General features: G+C 47.4%; 1 protein-coding gene across 15 annotated transcripts in view; it reads right to left on the bottom strand.

The window, feature by feature from the left end:
• Positions 1-18337, bottom strand: part of R3HDM2 (R3H domain containing 2) — a 61591-nt gene that overhangs the window by 19761 nt on the left and 23493 nt on the right. For 9 of the 15 annotated variants that reach the window (XR_008819028.1, XM_056322020.1, XM_056322021.1 and 6 more), the window contains 7 exons: positions 14744-14863; positions 6729-6927; positions 5542-5583; positions 3728-3814; positions 2095-2221; positions 913-991; positions 92-151 (listed from right to left, as the gene is read on the bottom strand). Coding sequence is in view for 14 of the 15 variants with exons in the window: in XM_056322020.1 (XP_056177995.1) it covers positions 92-151; positions 913-991; positions 2095-2221; positions 3728-3814; positions 5542-5583; positions 6729-6927; positions 14744-14841 (692 nt within the window). In the remaining variant the exon portion in view is untranslated. Of the gene's footprint in view, positions 1-91; positions 152-912; positions 992-2094; positions 2222-3727; positions 3815-5541; positions 5584-6728; positions 6928-14743; positions 14864-18337 lie in introns of those variants that run through there. The other 6 variants (XM_056322015.1, XM_056322016.1, XM_056322018.1 and 3 more) reach the window with 1 other exon arrangement.

Consider the following 18337-nt stretch of genomic DNA (forward strand, 5'->3'; position numbering starts at 1 on the left):
CCAAAAAGACTCCCTTCTCCCTTGGGTACCCAAGCTCCTAGATGTACGTTACAAACCTCTTTTGCTTGACACAAACTTGATGATCACTTACTTGTTATCAGTAATAAATTCCAGAATCTCCTGTTCTAACTTTAGTAGCATCATTCTGTCCCTGTCAAGGAAGGAAAAAAGAAAAGGCCGCTTTCAGAGACAGTGAAACACAGCTTTCTCTGCTCGGTACCACCCTCCCTGCAACAGAGAAAAGTCACAAATACCTGGAGCAAGCAACATTATTAACCAGGCTTCAAACATCCTCCACAGGAATGAACTGAAAAACTCCACATTTTTTCATATATAGTAAATTAATTGCCAGGTTTTTTTCAGTTTAAAGTTGTTGTTTTGCTAACAGTGCTTGGTTTTTGGTAATATTGAATCTCTGCTCTGCTGGAAGCTTCACTGGTAGAGACTCCAGCTTTGCTATTCCTATCCCAGGGTTTGGCTTGATTACATTTGTTACTGACACAGCAGCAGTTCCTTTAGAGGCTGGTATTTGACAATCATTTATAGAAAGGGTTTTAAAGCAATCAAGATTCCTTCCTGCTTGCATTCAAACAAATTATTTTCCCTCTTTTTCTCTCTCTGTAACACACAATTACATGTTTTGATTGACTGCAGTATATAAAATTACAGTTGTGCTTTTTGTTTCGACACTGCCCCAGCCCTAGTAGCACACTCAATTTCAAAAAGTAAAACACACTTTCAGGTACTTTCTCTCGTTGCTGTAGTCCCCCCTCCTCCCAAGGCACATGAACACATACGTACACACATGCACACAAACACCACAAGTTTAAGAGTCAATCAAAGCAGCATCAGTCGCCAGGTACTCCCTCCCTTAACTCCATCAGCAAGTAGTTTTACTGCCTAGGGACCTACCGTGGGTTTTTTTTCAGTGTATTTACTAAAAATTCATGCAAATCTATTCCAGTGGAGTCTGTATATTCCTGGCTGGAATCTGAAACAACAACAGCAGCAGAGCAAATTAACAAAACACTGCAACAGAGCAGACTGAAGGGGTGTGTCTTGCTACATGCATGAGGATGACATCCCCACACTGCTGCCAGAGGAAACCCAGTTTCATTCTCAGCATCGACTCTTCACGACAGGAAGAGAGGAAGAAAAGCCCACCTTGTCACAGAACTGCACAGCCTGCCACCCGTACGACCTGGGCTCTGAATGCAACCTCTAGGTCAAGTTTCTCAATCTGTAAAATAGGGACTGTATCCCCCGTATACCCTTTTCCCTGTGGGCAGCAGGAGGGTCAGCACGCTACACACATGGCACTAGGAGCACAAGGGCCCGTCAGGAGGATGCCAGAGAGGGAGACCTGATCAGTTCATGGAAGGAAACCTTGCCCCTAGAACCAACCACTCGGAGCACACTCTGGATATTCCACGCTGGTACAGGAGGCCCCTGCTAGTGTAGTATACCGTACTTTTGTACAAGCAACTTCTGCACCTTTGATCCTGCAAGCTATTTAACTGGAGAGCCCCACTGGCCCCGTTCCTCCCCTCTCCCCACATCCTTTTTAATTTAAAAGTCATCACAGAAAAACCAGTAACTGAATCTGCACTGCTGCAGAGTTCCTGTCTGTACAAGGATTCAGATGCAATTTGCTCAGCAGATTAAATGTGTACCTTTTAGCTGCTTCTATGCCCCAAAATCATAAACGTAGGATCATACAACAGCAACTCAACTCATCTCCTTGCAACCTCACATCTTGCCACCTATGGCAGGTTTTTTAAAATCAAATCTAAACTGAAAGTTAAAGTCTATACAGTGGGTCTTCTTGGGTTTGCACTTGGACATTTTAAAAGCCACCAGATCACTATAAACCATGCAGGAAGCCTGCAAGTCTACTGGGGTACATGCCAATCTAGAGGCCATCCCCACCCCCCATCCCCCCCATGCTCTGCTCCAGAAAAGATGATATAAAACCGACACATTCCTGAGCAGTCACCAGCAGAGATAACCCCTCTGCTTCCAACTGTACCACTGGCCAGCAGAACCCTCAAAGGCAGCAAGACAGGACCTGCCCTGTTCAAATGAGCACCTGACCTCGAGACAGCATTTTCCTTGGTGCCTTTTCTTTATTCTTGTCTTTTTCTTCTTTCTCAGCCCCATCTTTCGTGGACTTTTCCTCTTCCTTGTCAGAGGGGCAGCTAATGTGCAACTGAATGATGTCCTGGAACAAAACAAACGAGGCTGGTCTGAGTCACTTGGACACTCTCTGGAATTGCTGCCATGGCTGGAGATGTTGGCAGCCAAGAGAGGCACCGTGGAAAGGCAGGGGATTCAGGTCACAGGTCTCAGAGACATTTCATACGAGACCCCGTTCCGAGAGCAGACAAAGCAGTTTCTCTCCCCACCCTCCTCCCAGCCAGAAGCCTTCAGCAGGCTCTGAGGAGACTCTCAACATTTGTCACTGCTGGAAACCTGCCTCGCCTGGATCACCTCGGAATCTAACTCACATGCTTCCCTATTTGAAGCTGATAAAATGCTGTTACATTCTGGACTCAGGAGTGCCTAAGGTGAGGTAGGTCCTGCACCGTTTCAGTAAGACTCTACTGTCTAACCTGGGAAGAGAAAGGACATGAGGAGAAAACAATACACAGCAAAAAGCCTGTGTGGTGTGATGAGTGGTCCGTGTGCCACACAGGGCTTTCTGATGTGTCTTTTCATCTCCTCTCTTGAGTTGCAACTGCCCAGCATGGCCTGAGGATTCACTCTGCTCCATGGGAAGAAACATTAAAACACCTGTAGGATTGTCAAACGTCAGATGATGCGCTGCTAAAATTCAAGTTAAAACTGACTATGAGACTACAGGCCTTTCCCCACCCTTCTGCCTTTATACTAGTACAGTTCCATGGCACCATAATACAAGCTTATGGTTTAAAAGTCCTCCTAGTGACCCTACTGTACTAAGTGACACCCAAACAAAAGACAGGAGAGCAGCCTCTGGAGCCGGGAGCCTCAGCAGAAGGAAGGCTTAGAGGCCAGGTACCCTACACACAAGGGCATGGAGGTCTGGGCAGCACTCAGCCCTGGCACAGGCCAGGTTTGTCCTCGTCAATGGGAAGCAGTGTTGAGGTCTCTCAGCTAGCACCCCAGACCCAAGCTGGTGACTCTGCATGGTACAGTACTACACCAGCTCAACAAAGATGGGCTGTAGCTAGCATACACAGCACCATTCTGTGTTTCTAAAGCTTGTGTGGGCAGAGAAAGCTCAACCCATCTGCTCTTGCCGGGGCAGACAGGTTCTCTGTGCCTCCCTGACTGCTTCCCACCTTCAAACTTCAGCTTCTCTGTCACAGCCCACAGATGGGGGATTATCCCTGCAGAGCCTATGTATCGCTTCTCTGTGAGCTGGCTGTTTGCATAAAAACTTGCCCCAAACGTGGCCAAAACCCCAGGGGCTTTGTGAAGGCAAAGTGCCGTTCCATTTCTAGGGGCATAAGCCTGCCCAGCTTGAGTAGTCGTGGGTGCCCAGCGAGTTGATGCAGATGATTCCTCGTAAGAGAAGGGTTGTGACCGCACACATAAGAGCAGCGCTCACAGGCATGACCATTTCCTTCAAAAGCAGCCTCTTGCGGGAATTCTTGGGCACAATTCCAGGACAGAACATTACTTTTAGCAAGACGTGGATTTTCTGGGCTTCCATGTGCCATAGCTTGTCTCATTCTAGGCTTACCTGGGTCTCCAGCAGCCCGTCTACAAAGGGACTAGACGATTCTTCACATACAGCCAAACTCCTAACCAGTTTAAGCTTTGAATTAGACTGGAGAAGGAAAAGAAAGAGTACAGTTAAGACACCCCAGTCAAACTGCACACACTTAAGTAGACGCTGCTGCATTACCAAGCCACTCATGCAGTCACTGTTAATTACACTGCTGAAAAGGAGGACTACCAAGCCAGCTTCTTGCAGAAAACAGTAATATACAAAGGCCTAGAGTCCTAGAGCAAATCAGTTATTTTCTTCCTTCAGCCTTTGATTAAGATTTGAACTAACCACATTTTAGGTGAGAAAGTTCATTGCCTTAATTCATGCACTTTTTGACCTCTTCAGCCAGAGCAATTCCACCCTCTTCCCTCCTGGCCACAATTAAAACCATTAACAAAGGATATAGCTGAAACCAATCATTTTATTGTTTTGTTAGGATGTGAAGATTGTTACTGTTCTTAACTAAAAGGGTGTCATCCCATTTACACCTTGTCTCTCTGACCTGATACCTTTGGTTATTTTGGGTGATGTAGTAGTGCTTAGAGAAAATGCTTAAAATAAAACCTACACTTTTAGGACTCTTGGCAAGTTGACTCACTTGGGTGACAAACAGGAAAAAAAAAATAAAAAAATCAACTAGTCATATGAGATCCCAGGCAGCATCAACAATATGGCGAAAGACCTGAGGTGCACAAACACATTATGCCCTAGGTATGGACAGGGCAGGAACTGGAATCACAGCCTGTTCGGGTACTACACAGAGTCCTGGCCTTTAAGACCAAATAGAACCATTAGAATATTTTTTCTGAATTCTCTGTAGCTCATAAGCAGCACATCTCTTTCATACATTACCTTCAATCAAACCCAAACCCAGGCGGAACCCCTGTTACAAATTTAACTGGTCTCCCCCAGCTTCCATACCTCAGGGCTGAACCTGCCTTCTTCATCTGGGTTTGAACTTTTGTGAAAGAGGAAAAAAAAAAACCAAGGGGGACACAGAACGATGGACCTTCATCCTCCCAATCACAGTTTTAAAATCAAACCCTGAGCAACCTAGTCAGACGTCACAGCTGGCCCTGTTTTGAGTCAAAGTTTCATTCAAACCAAATGGATCCTTGTGGGACTAGACGGACTCCTGAATTACGCTATATTTCTATAACAGCCATGAATTTTCCAGGTGTGGCAACTTTTGGTAGTTATTATCAAAATTTGCAAAGAAAACCTGGAGCTAAGACTAAGAAAGGTAAAAATAGAAATAATAATAAAAACCCCATCACACAATGGCTGCGTTTTTACCCCAAGATTTTGCCTACAAACAACATTCTAGAACAGTGGTGTCCTGGTGCTTGTTACTAGCAAAAGTTTTGGATTCGTTAACAAGCATATGTGCCATTGTTATGGCAGATAATGTGGCATCCCCTGAAAAAATGGGCTTTACGTGAAACCAGACAGTTATACCTGACTCTGGTTTTTAACTGGAGGGTGTAACAGGCCAGTGCACTGTGCTGTCCCCTCCAGCAACACCTCCAAATTTCATTTCTGGTGTTTTGTGTGCTGGGGGGAGGACAGGTATGGCAGTTAGCAGCAGCAAACAGTTCCCTCATGGGTAAGCGTGCGTTAAAAAGGAGCACTCGTACTCCAGTGCATGGAAAGTTACTGTCCTTGAACCATCACGCCCTGCATGTTGCTTCTGGAGACAGGAAAGACTTCTCAACCGTCCTAAGGCTGGGATAACAACTCAGCTTGGAATGGCCAGAAGAACAGGATGTCAGAAGAGGTCATACCTTGGCTCTTTTTCTGGCATGTCCATGACTTGAAGTTCGTCTCTGTGGAGAAAGCAAAGAGCAGGCAGGAAGCTTAATCTGAATGTGCACACTGTAAATGGTATTTGCCATGCAAGGCAGCACAGCACCGAGCCTGTAAAGTAACTCCGAAGAAAATCTCTACCCGACAGCAATGGAAGCACGTGCGAATAGGAAGACCTGGCGAGCTGTCCCGTCAGGCCCCAGGTGGGCAAAAACTGCTTAAGAAACTTCATGCGGATTAGACCCAGTTCCTGTTTCTGGCAGAAGCAGTACGACCGTGGGATCACAGGGCTTGCAGGTGGAGGTGCATGACATGCTTCTAAATGGGAAAACTAGAAGTCTAGCATTCCTGGGACACGAGGAAGGTTCTAACACAGTGGATCATAACAGATGCAGGGCTGCTCTGATTTAAGACACAGAGTCATCTCTTAACCCTACCTTCTAGGAAACCTTTCCCCATCCCACATTACAAAGCGACTAAAGTCAGGCTCTGAGCAACACTAGTGTCTGCTCATGCCGTGGTTGAACAAATCTGGCAACAGCCACCAGCTTTAAATGCAGAAGCACTCAGCAGGTTGTTGTTGAGGGTGGGCACTTCAAGCTCAACACTAAGCCAAAAGCACATGCGACAGGAGAGCAGAGCAGCAGGAATGAGTCCCAGCACTGTCCAAATGATGCTTGCCCAGATTTTTTTTTTCCTTGCTGAAACGAAATCCCAAAACATTCACTTCCTATTTGGGCATTTTTAACAGCAGCAGAGCAACAGCCAGGCTCCATTCTTGAAATTAAGCTCTCCCTAGGATGCCTTCACTTAACAATTATGTCACTAACTGATCCTTGGGTCAAAGAAAGGAGTAAGAGCAAGGTAACAGCCATGGGACCAGAACCTAGGGACTGAGCACAGGTGCCCCCAGGAGCACATCAGTCTCATTTTCTCTCAGACTCAAAGAATATCTAAATTACACCACTCTGAGCAGAACGGAATTAGCTAAAGAGAGCACCCTGTGAACAACACAGTCTGTACGGCATGGTTATCCCCTTGGGAGGTGGGAGCACAGGCTTAGGCCCCTTTCAGAAGGGTTAGCAACTAGCTTGTGTTTGCAAGTACGAGAGGGTCCAGCTCTGCAAGCTGGCAGGAGGGACTACCCACTTCTCTGCACACCTACCTGAGATTCCTGGCGCACGCTGACATCCTCCCCACCGTCCTTCTCCACCTCCTCCTTGCTTGGTGACCTGGATACATATTTGGTTTTGTTCACGGATTCCTCAACCACCTTTTTTTCAGACTCCTTCATTATTTCCAGAGATTCCTGTGCTGTGTTGCTGTTTGACATCTTCAGAGCCCTGCAACGTAGCAACGGGCACCTGCCAGACGAGGTGACAGAACGGGTAGAAGGAAGTCAGGGGGTGGAGAAAAGTTTTGATCTGGAACATAAACTCTTGCACATATAGATTGTAACTTTCTTGTAACTCATCTTGTGCACAAAGACCTCAAACTAAGCATTCCACTAACAGCTGACCCACTCATCCCCTTGGATGCAGCCCCCTGCAGCACCTGGCTCAAGGGGACCTTGCAGAAGATCGGTGATTCTCACCAGGACTCTGGAGACACTAGCAGGGCTGAACAAAGCCTCCCAAGTTACACAGAGATCTCCAGTGCAGGCACTCTGCCCTCTAACTTCTTCATGAGGGTAGTCCTAACACTAGCAAACATCCAGCAGGTGAAATAAGCTACCAAAGGATGCATGCTCTGCCCCAGGACAAAAAACCCCAAACCAAAACAAAAAAACCCCCACCCAACCCCCCTGATTTTTCCCCCCAAATCCCAGCTCAGTCCTCCTTGCAAGGAGTCAAAATTCCAGTGAGAAAACAGCCTCGGATCCCAGACATTGCTCTGGTTCTTCCTGTGAAATAAGGTAACCCCCGATACCTTCTTTCTAGCTGCCCATGGTTAGATACTTCAGGAAAAGTGGCAGTCAAACAATAACACTCAAATTACAGATCAAAACAAAAAAAATGCTTCCCGACAAAGTTGCGCTTAATTGCTTCCTTTTGACTAGCGAGAACACAGGCAGCCCACAAAGACCCTGAAACCACCTCCGAATTAGAGCGGAATCTAGACAGGGCAGCAACATGCGCCTCAGTCTGCTGACAGTCTTAAATGCAAGCAATGAACACGTCACACACCCGTTCATCAAGTTAAGTGTTAATTCCAAACTGATTGCCTAGAATTGAAACGTCGGCCCTCTCAGCTAACTCGGAGCAGGCTTATTTGAGCTTAAGTGAGGGCTAAACCAGCTCATGTAGGACCACAGAGGGATTCTGGTACTGAGCAGCACGCTTGCAGAGACGCTGCCTGCGCAGAACCCAGTGTTCATCCTGGTGACAGATGAGGAGGCTGGATAAAGGCTGAATAAAAGGCAGGCCCATCGAGACAAGTTTCCAAAAAGAAAAGGGGAAGCCTAAATTTCAGAGAGGCTCAAACAAAAGGTCTGGGCACTGGAAAACACAGAGGATGTTTAGCTTGTTTTATTAATTACTTTGGCAAAACATGGCCAAAAAAAGTCAGATCTCACAGAGATTTATCGACTCTTGGCTCTGTATGGGAATTACTAATATTCATTAACTAATTCAACTTCATTCCCCTTTAATTTGTGGGGCTGCTGAACATAAAGCATGTATTTGACTCTTACCGCAATTACTGGAATCAGTTCCAGATACAGAAAGCGAGAGAACGCAATCAACTGCTTCTAGTGCATGGATCCTTACAGGGATTTATAACAAACTTTTAAAGGCACCCAGGGCAGATGCCCTGTTGTGAATGGGAAATGCTGTGCGTTACAGGCAAACCCCTGTGGCAGGGCTGCAGCCAGAGAAACCATGGTACCATGCAGCAAGTGTGCCTGGAGATGTCAGCACTGCACTGGATCAAAGAGAGAGGACGGGATGCTTACTGACCGAAGGAGGAAGCTATCATCACCTTACCTTTCCTGCACACCTACCATCACCTGTTCTAGACTTGCGATGAGCTTTCCCTGAGCAGTAAGACACAATGCTGTCAGTTCAGAGTCACAGATGGGAGAACCAGGAAAGGAAAGAGTTACTTAATCCAAGGCCTCGATGAGTAAGCGGCACCTTGAGGTTGTGTGGGAAATATTCCTGTTGACCCCAGTAATTCACAGAAAAAGGGTGCAGGAAAAGCAAAAAAAGGTGGCACAAATGAAGCTGACAGGGCCGCACTGTCCGGTTTAGGCACAGGAACCAGTAAGTTTCAAGACAGACACATGTACCCATAGCAGAGTGACTGTGGATGCAAAGGGTTGAGATAAGCAAGCAGATACAGGCCCAGCACTGTATGAAAACAAGTGATTTCTCACTAAAAGGAACCACTGGAAGATCCCAGCCACTGTTCATGCATGTTCACTCTGGATTAGGAAGGTTACAAGAAACCCACTGTTAATTCCGTAAGTAACTTCCTATGTAGCACACCTGAAGCGTTAAGGTGAGCACACAAGGGGCCAGCAGGCTCTTCTCACCCGAGGGGCAATACTGAACACACACCACTGGGCAAGAGCCCCGTGCCCGCTGTGGTGCTGAGCCAGGCTCCTTCAGCCCAGCACCGTCACGCTGTACCAGGCAGGCTGTCCCCAGCCAAACTGGTGGCTCCTGGCAGAAAACAGCTGCCGCCGATGGCTGGTTACAAAGAGGCACCAGAGAGCAGCCTGGCGCCGACTTTAGCCTTGCAAGACGATTCTGCAAAAACCTCTCCCTTCAAGCTTCTAACAATCTCCAAGCATGTATGCGGCCTCAAATGCCAGGTGGAGGAGAGGGTGAGAGCACCTCAGTCTGCTGTTGTGAATGCTGATCACTGCACGCATCACTTGCTGCTCCCCCCCCCTTCCTGGCACAGTCCCACAGGACAGTGTGAGCACCACCGTGATGCCAGGGGCAGGAGCCTCCTGGAGCATCCCTCCAGGAACCAGCTTCCCTTGGGAATCACTGAGGCATCTGTCCTCCAGCTGCAAAGGACTGCCATCCCGGCAGGCTGGGCATCCAGCAGCCGCCAACAGGAACCACGACCGAGCTCCCAGGTTTGGAGCCAGCGTGTGGCATGGGGCGGTGAGCCCCATGGGAGGGAGGTGTGCTCTGCTGCAATGCCTCTGCCAGGAACTAGGTCAGAAAAGGAAGAAGGAGCACTTGCTTGACTTGCACACAAGCCTACTTAGTGGGAGTCTGTACTATGCATGGGGTGAAGTTGGTAAACTCTGCCTCCCTCCTCCCCAAAATATTCCACGCTGCAGGAAACTGCTCCAGCCTTGCAGCCAGCTTGTGAACATGTCAGGAGGATCTGTAGCAGATTTGGGCAAGGGAGGCAGGAGGTGGCACCTGAAACGCACGCATGACACATCTAAAGGGGGAATTTCTGCACTAAAACAAAGGAGCAGGTTTTGTACAGCTCATTCTCTTTGCAGCGGCCACCCTGTAACAAGTTTTTACCCCAACAAGCCAAGCACCTCAGTCAGATTTAAGAAGGGTTAACAGGATCTTTTCTCATCATACTGCAATGTAACTTCGGCACCACAATGATAATTTTTCGGCATCACAACAAGGGGAATACGATAATTTTTCCCCTCTCCTTCTTGCAGAAAAGACAACTCTGAGCCAATGAATTGACATTTGTAGGCTGCCCCTCCTGATAAAGCCTCCACCCCTGACAGCAGTCCTCCAGGATATTTCCCTGCACCTAAAATTTAAAGCAGATATGTGCACTGCTAGTGCTTCTCAATAGCAATGCTTTCGAGAGGAGGTTTCCTTTCCGTATGAATGAATCAGCCTTGCTCCCCCAGGACAGACGTGGGATGCAGCGAGGGGGTGGCAGACATGATCTGCTGTGACAGACAGCGGCTTGCAGAGAAAGTGGAAGTTCAGAGGACTTGGTGGGGTGGGTGGGATTGAGCTGTGCCTTGCCAGGGAGATGAGAAGATTACATAGATGCAACATTAGGGAAGCCACAAAATCTGTGTCAGAAAAAGAGAGTAACGGAGCAACAGGATGTGGGTGAGCTGCCATTGACTTTTTGGTTCAGGTCTGGAGGCTGGCAAAGTAAACAGGCCAGTCAAGGCAGTGGCAGTGTGAAGGCGTTGTGTGTGCTGGCCAAGGGCCAGGTGAAGAGGTGGCCAGGATGGACTCACATCCTCCTCTTCACCTGAAAGAGGAGCATCAAATTCCACCCCTGCCGCCTTCTTGGGACATACAATTTGCAGCTGCCGAGCCATGACAATGCAGGCAGCAGCTGCCTCTGCTTAGGCAGGGAATAAAAGCAAGAAACTTCTGCATTTACAGTTAGCAAACCTGGGAAAGGCAGGAAGCCTACTGCTAAATACACTCTCCTCCTGCCCTTGTTTCTCAGAGTACAGACACACTCCTGTGAGCTAAATGAGGGTGCAAAGGAGACATATGGCTGCTTGGCTGTAGCTGCCTACATGCACGCTCTTCTGTTGCCGTAGGATAGAGGTATCTGAGGTAGCTCATCCCACCCTGCAAGCTTAACGCTACCTCTCAGTTTTCAGGCAGAAAGGCAACAAGTGTGAGCGGGCTGCAGTTTCTCCATCCCTGTCCAAGCCCTGACCACAGGAGCAAGTTTGCATGCTTACAGCCTTCTTCACCAGGCTTCACAGTTTTCTTCAAAGACAAGAATCTCGACTCACTTCCCTACCATCTCCTCCCTTGGTTATTAACCAATTCTTTTTTTGCTTTCCAAGACGCATGCCAAAAGGCACTCAACAGGGCAGAGTAAAAATCTTATCAGACTTGGCCCAGGTCATCAATGTTAATGGAACAGAGTTTTCACTACAAAGAAGCTGCAGAGCCTCACTGCCAAGGAGAAACCCTGATACAGCCATAACAGCAGCAGCTCTCTCCATCCTCAGGCTGGTTATAAAATATAAAGAGAGCATACTTAGAAACAAAATACATCCAATCACATGACGAGCAGAGTTAAAGTGCTCCGAGGGCTCAGAAATAAACATCCCAAGGCTGGTGATTCACTGGCAGGCAGGACGGTCCCCACCACACTGCTCTGATGGACAACCAAAGTCAGTTCTGAGCACTGGGAGGAGAACTGGGTGGGAAGTGCTGGCCCAGCCCAAGGAGGTTTGCTGGTGCAACTGGTAATTAAAACCAACAAAACAGCCTCTTAAGAGGGAAAGGGGAAAGCAGTGGCCTTTTCCCAGCATCTGCGTGTTTCACTTCACCCCTCTGTGTAAGGCTTTAGTATTAGCATCATATATCACTGATTAAGTACCTCCTGCAAGGTTAAATGATGATGTTCTCACGAACAATTTGCTCATTGGCTTCCAGGTCAACCAATGGGAATCACAGTTCCATGGCAACAGGCTCTATCACTAGGAGCAACCAGACAAGTTTGGGGGGTGATTTAGATTCCCCCTCCTCGCTCCCCTTCCAGAGCACAGCGTCTGCTGTGGAAAAAGGTTTTCACAGGAAAAAGCGGAGGCGGTGAGGTGGAGAGGGTGTTGCAAATTCAAGGCATTAAAGCCTCCTCAGTTCTACTAAGTCAGGCAGCACAGTGTTCTCTCTCTATACTGAGGGATCTTCAGAGAGGCTTTTGTCTTCTCCTTTTCTGCCAGGGCATAGCAGCTGGTAAAATTTTTGCTATATTAAAGGACACCTACCAGAATCAACAAGAGGCTGTAGTGAAAGGCTTTGCTAGTAGGACCAACAAAGGCCATGTAGCTCCTGAAACATCTTCCTCCCAGGCTCCGTTCGGGCTCCCAATCTGCTCTGCAAAACGTAAGCTGCCTGCAGCCACACTGCTGACTGGGGCATCCTCAGCATCTCATAAAAAGTCTGCAGCTTCATCTTGAGAATAAACAGGTAAAAAGCCTTTCGAGCATGCTCCCCTTTCCTCCTGTTGGAGAAACCAGCTCCCTATCAGAAGCAACAGCTCTAGCTAGAACAAGCACCCAGTTCAGTGACAAAGTCCTGAAACCTTACTCAGAAACACTCATAAGCTGCAACTGTCTCAGCCAACGAAGCAACCTCTCCTGAATTCTCTCCATTGCTTTTTTTTTATTAGCAGCTGAAGACAGGGATTGAATTTCTCACTACCGTACAGTTCCTACAAAACCTAGCAAACCCGCCCCCCCCAACAGAAGGCCAGCTGTATTTGACTGCACAGTGCATAGGCTCCCAGTGCTTAGTCATTGCTTCAAATCTTAATCTCCACCCCCACATTACATCAAAGAGGTGAAATTATGATGCTGATAGAAGGGCTCGACTTCAGGTGGAAAGAGGGGAAATCACCGTACATGAACAAGGAGACAGGAAATGCAGGTGAGATAGAAAGCCCTCTAAGTTAATTCTGCGCAGCATCAGGAGGCCTCCAACATGTTCCTTCCAAAGAATTCCAAGGAGGGTAAGACAACATCAGTTAAACCGCCTTCATCCACCACTGAGGAAAGCCACCATATCAAGCTCTACTTCACATTTGCTGGGCAAATGCCTGCCGCAGCTTAAGGCGCTAGTGGCTCTCCTTGTGTTCACCAACACCCGTGCTGTATGGCAGGGCTGCTACAAGAACCCTTTCAGAGGGACCCGTCTCTGCACCTCTCAGCCGCTGCCCACTTGGGGTTTGAGGGGCTTAAGCTCAGGGGCTACCGGGCCCGTTCCACCAACCATAACCCCTAGGAAGAGGCCAGTGTCTGCAACGGCCTAGCTGTAGTGGCCACGGTGTGCCTCTGCATCTCTGGCTCAGTGTAGGAACTGGAGCCTGAGTAAGCAATGTAATCCTAGAGCTCTTCTTCATTTTACATACTTTTAAAAAGGCTGTTCACTAGTACAGGTGCAGTCAGCCCTGTTAACAACCTACTGACTGTTGTGCCGTTTACAGCAAACATTTGAATTACCACCACGGCAGCAGTACTCAGTTATGTGGTACGTGTGTGGACTTCATTATGTAGAACATGTCAAACCACAAGACAATTTTGGGGAGGGGGGGTGGGAATCAGTTAATTTGTTACCTCCCTCAATCAACACAAGCACTGAAATCAGGATAGGCGTCAACGCTATCACCGTACTCCAAGAGTGTGACACAAGTGGTGCCATGACTGCCAAAGTCATCTTCATGTGATACACAGGAGTCAAACATGCCAGAACAATAAAGGTGTGCTGGCATCTGAGGGAAGAGAGAATAAAAAAGATACAGCATGGTTTGCCCATGGGCTTCAAAACCAACAGCATTAACAGCTTGCCATTTCCTCCTGAATGCAGCTCAGGGTTTCCATCCAGACCTCTACTGTAACAGCAAGTCCAGCCCCTTGGAAGGCGGCGGGCAGGACACGCGCTGTAGTACCGCTGTAGTACCTCGTACTGGGGCCTTTCCAGCACTGCCTTGGGAAGGATGAGTCAATGTTGAAGACATTTGACAAACCGCACGCGTTCTCACGAGCAGACTGCCACCTCCTTGGGGCAGGTTATCTTCCCTCACCTTTGTGAACTACCTGCTCTATCTAAGGATCTTGGTTCATCCAAGGAACACCAGCACCGCAGCCCCTAGGCAGGCATGGTAGCGACAGCAATGCAGCAGGGCCTCCCTAGTCAAAGCCTTTGGGACCACAGCACCCTGGGGATGGGTAAACATCTACATTACTGCAGTCTGAGAATTGCTATTAAAACAACACATCTTGCCTAGACACAATGGAATAGTTTTCACTGAAAATTAGTATTTCAGCAGAAGATAAAACAAAAAGCACCACTTAAATGAAAAGACACGAGGCAGAGCAGCTGTTGTGAAGGGAGCACACAGCAGAGGTAATTGCCTGCCACACAGACGGACTCCAGGCAGGAGGAGGGTTCCACCATGTGAGTTCCACTGCACCAGACAATCGGGAAAACACCACTTCAACTCAAGTCATGATTACTTTTCATTTCATCATCAACACAAGAACAAGGCCCTCCTCATACAGGATGGGAAGAACGACATCTGGGCCTAAGACAGAAACTTCATCAGATCTTAAAAGTTAAGCAATGCAGTGCCCTGGGCAGCACATGCAAGGCAGAATTCCTTTTAGGAGTGGAAGAGGTGTTTGTTCTTCCTTGCAAGGGAAGAAAACAGAAGATGCTGTTGAACCAATGCCTGAAACAAATATGCCCAGCTACCTACCCAATGACTCCACGTGCTCTGCAGGAGATTCTGTAGTTTTTAAGCTGGTGCCTGTTGTGTTGAGATCCAGCCTCTTGTAGAAGGAAAGAAAAGCTCATAGTAGAACATTTGCACTTGTCTCTGCATATAAAAATTCAAAGCAGACCAATTAATTTCCTTCCCCCTCCAGACTGCAGATATTCCCACTCAAGACAGGTCTTTGCTTCTTGCCCCAAAGGCCATATTGTTCTTTTTGTGGGACTTAAATTGGTAGCTTTCACATCAGAGGTGGCTGAATTTCAGTAGCAAATGAGGTAACTTCCATTCCTAACTGAGCCCTGATCCTTCAGAATGGGAGTAAGTATCAAACCAAGGAAGGATGCCTACTACAATTAAGAGGGTATCCCAGCATACCCAGCATGTCCTGCCACCCCCAGGTGTCATACATGGAAACATCCTTGCCACATGAACCAACATGGAGGGGATGAACGACATGTCAGTGAAGTAACAGATTCTGTTCGTTTGCCAGGAATATAAAGGTGGCAACATCCACTGCACCATCCAGTCAGCTGCCATCACGAGTCAGCTGTGGGATTCGGGGGCTCACAACCAAAGGAAACCAGCAAAATGACAAAGGAAGACTGTGTTGCTTTTTCTCCCCTATACATGAAAACTGCTGATTGAGCGTAGAAGCAGCAGGAAGAGTTGCCATATGCCTGACAGGAAACTTCCACGTAGAGTTGACCGATGTGTTCAGAGAATCCAGCTTGACTGCCTGCATATTCAGGTCCTTTTGTTTTGCTCCCAAAGCAACCTACATGCTATGCAAGATCAGAGCTCCCATCTCATTTCTGCTGTGAAAAGTTGATGACAGAAAGAAGGCAATCATTGGATTCAGGCATGCTGGAGATCTCCTGGGGAAGATAATGCAGTTCAGCACCAAAGCCAGAGGCTGTAAAGATCCCAGATCCCGCTGAAAGCCTCCTCCCCACCCCGACTAGGCTTACTGCTTGACTTTTGATGCATGTTTCCTTTTTATATGCATCCCGAGGAGGAAATGGTGTGTGGATGGAGGTATCACATGAAGATGCAAGTGAGCAACCACGACAAATCATTAGAAATCAATTTAAAATAATGCATCTGTTATTGACTGTTATGGCACCGTGCATTGGAATAGCTTTTATGCTCAAGAAACCTGACAAGCAAAGGAGAATGGAGTTCTGTTTGCAGTGCCTGTTCAGCATCAACAGTGGTGCATTGTCTGTCTCATCACTAAGGCACCTTGATATCAGCTCTCTGCAAGCCAGCTCACTTGCACTTCAAGCCCCTTGGTGCCCTTGCTGGCTCGACCAGCAGCCCAGTACATTCTTTGCCGCTTTACAGCACTTCTGGGTACAAAAATCTCTTAAGCACTTGAACTGGATGGGTAAACTTTGCTTACACCTATTTTGCAGGCATGGAAAAGGAGATGCAGAGAATTCCTGCTACAGTTTAGATGCCCACAGCTCTACATGCCTCCAAGAAGCTGACAGGTTGGACAGACAGGACAACAGTAGGAGAAAGGAACCTATTGCACAAAACCCACTGGAGGGCTTGCAAAGAAGGGGAGTTCAAATGATACTAAAGAAAATGGGTTTAAACAGGTCAGGCTTAAAAGTTCTCTTAGCCTGAAGTTCACAGCAAGAGCAGCCATCTTCAGTCCTCCTGCTCTCCCCTCTGTTGGTCTAAAAGGTTATTATTTGTTTGACATTAAAACCAAACCAACAGAACAGCAATGCTGTTCTCTTTCCCTTTTATTTTAGGGGCTGCAGAAGCCAAGTGAGAACCCTCTCACCCCTTGCTTACAAAATCTAGGGGAGAAAAAACACCAAACCAGCCAATAGTTAAGAAGCGAAAGGATCACAGAAGCCATCACTATAAACGGTTCTTGAGAAAGAAGGGCTTAAGTTCGGTCCAAACACAGCGCTGGAAATTTTTGTGGACAGTTCCTCTGAGGGTCCCTAAGCAGAATGGTGGGAGAAAGAAAAGATAAACCCGAGATGAGAACCTCTCCGTCAGAGAGTTCCCTTCTCCATTTCACATCAGTTTTCCCTTCCCCATCACGAGCTATTCCTGTATTCATCCAAAGACCAGGGAACTGCTCTGTGACGTCAAAGCAGTTTCCCAGCAACAATTAATGAGGGCTGTCCACCACAGGGGTTTCCTGAAAAGCTAGCAAGGAATTATCCACCTACTTTCTACAGTGTCAAGATGCAATAGGACAGCATTGAACAGGAACTTTTGTTAACCCTTCCATGGCTCAGAGGAAAACCCTGGCACAGTTCCCACCAACAAACATCTTAATTCTTTCAGAGCCCCCCGAGCAGAATTCCTTCCACCTCAACCCATCCGTAACGAAATAACACATCAGGGAGGAGACACGGCAGATACAGAGGTAGCAACCAGGCTCAGGAAAAAAGCACATTAAGAACAGCTTTTACCCTCTTGCTGGCACATTTCGCTTGCGCTGTGCTGGTGCCAGTCGAAGCATGAGCACAAACATTAAAAAGCTGGCTGAGGGAGCAAGGTATTCCCCAGTCCAGCTTACCATTCCTGAGCTGACCTGAGCTGGCAAAGCAATTCCTCAAACTTTACTAATCAGACCCAAAGCATTCCAGCTCCTGGCAAACCTCCCTGAAAGGAAGGCAAAAAGTAGGGCTGCTATCTATATCCCTCTTTCTGTTTTAGAGCTGATGTTCCTGCTTCTCACCATGCTGGCAGAAGACACCGAGCCACTTGACACACTAAGTAGCCAAAGGGGCACACAGCAAATACAAGACACTGTGGCTGTTTTCCAGGTGGGATCCAGAAACTGATTTGACCATTGACCAAGGCAGGGAATGATGATTGAAAGGAAAAAAAAAAAAAAAATGCACCAACTTCATCTTTTGGCTGCCAGCTGCAAAAGTTGGACTTGGGCAGTGAAGGGGCAGTCTGAAGTGGGTATGGTATCCCCCTCCCCACTTTCCCACAGCTTTCAGCAAGACGAACTCAGCCTTCACCTGCTGAAGTGCTCACCGTTCACTGCAGCAGCTGTGGCTGCTGTTTACAGAGCCTCAAGACACAGGTGATGCTTCCAGTTTAAATAAGCATTTTAAAGACATGAAGGGGAAGGGAACCAGGTCCAATGCACCTGAATGAAGATCCTGCAGCAACCAGCTAACACCTCAAACCCAAGATTAACAGCTCCTAGCACTAAACCTCAAATGAAGGGAGCATCAGTTCCAGTACCTTGTTTTTTAGGCAAGACTGGATGATGAATGTGTGTGAGAAGGAGGTAAAGGCAATCCAAAGTCCCGATTCCATTAAAACCAAACCCAATTCAGTGATAAGTTTAGAATAATTAAAAAATGGGGTTAACATAGCTCTATGGAATGCCAAACTGCATAAGCTAACCTGAAAACATCACATGGCACATAGCCAATTAGCTAGTCAACATTTCTCATCAACTAGCCAGCTTCAAACAAGTATACCCTTTAATGCATAACCCAACAGAAAAGCAGGGAGTATTTTGTATTTGCAAAATAAACAGAAACTACCCAGGACCAAGCTGCATAAGGACCAAGCTGCATAAAC

This window comes from Falco biarmicus, chromosome 19 (assembly GCF_023638135.1).
Source record: "Falco biarmicus isolate bFalBia1 chromosome 19, bFalBia1.pri, whole genome shotgun sequence".
Classification (NCBI taxonomy): Eukaryota; Metazoa; Chordata; class Aves; order Falconiformes; family Falconidae; genus Falco; species Falco biarmicus.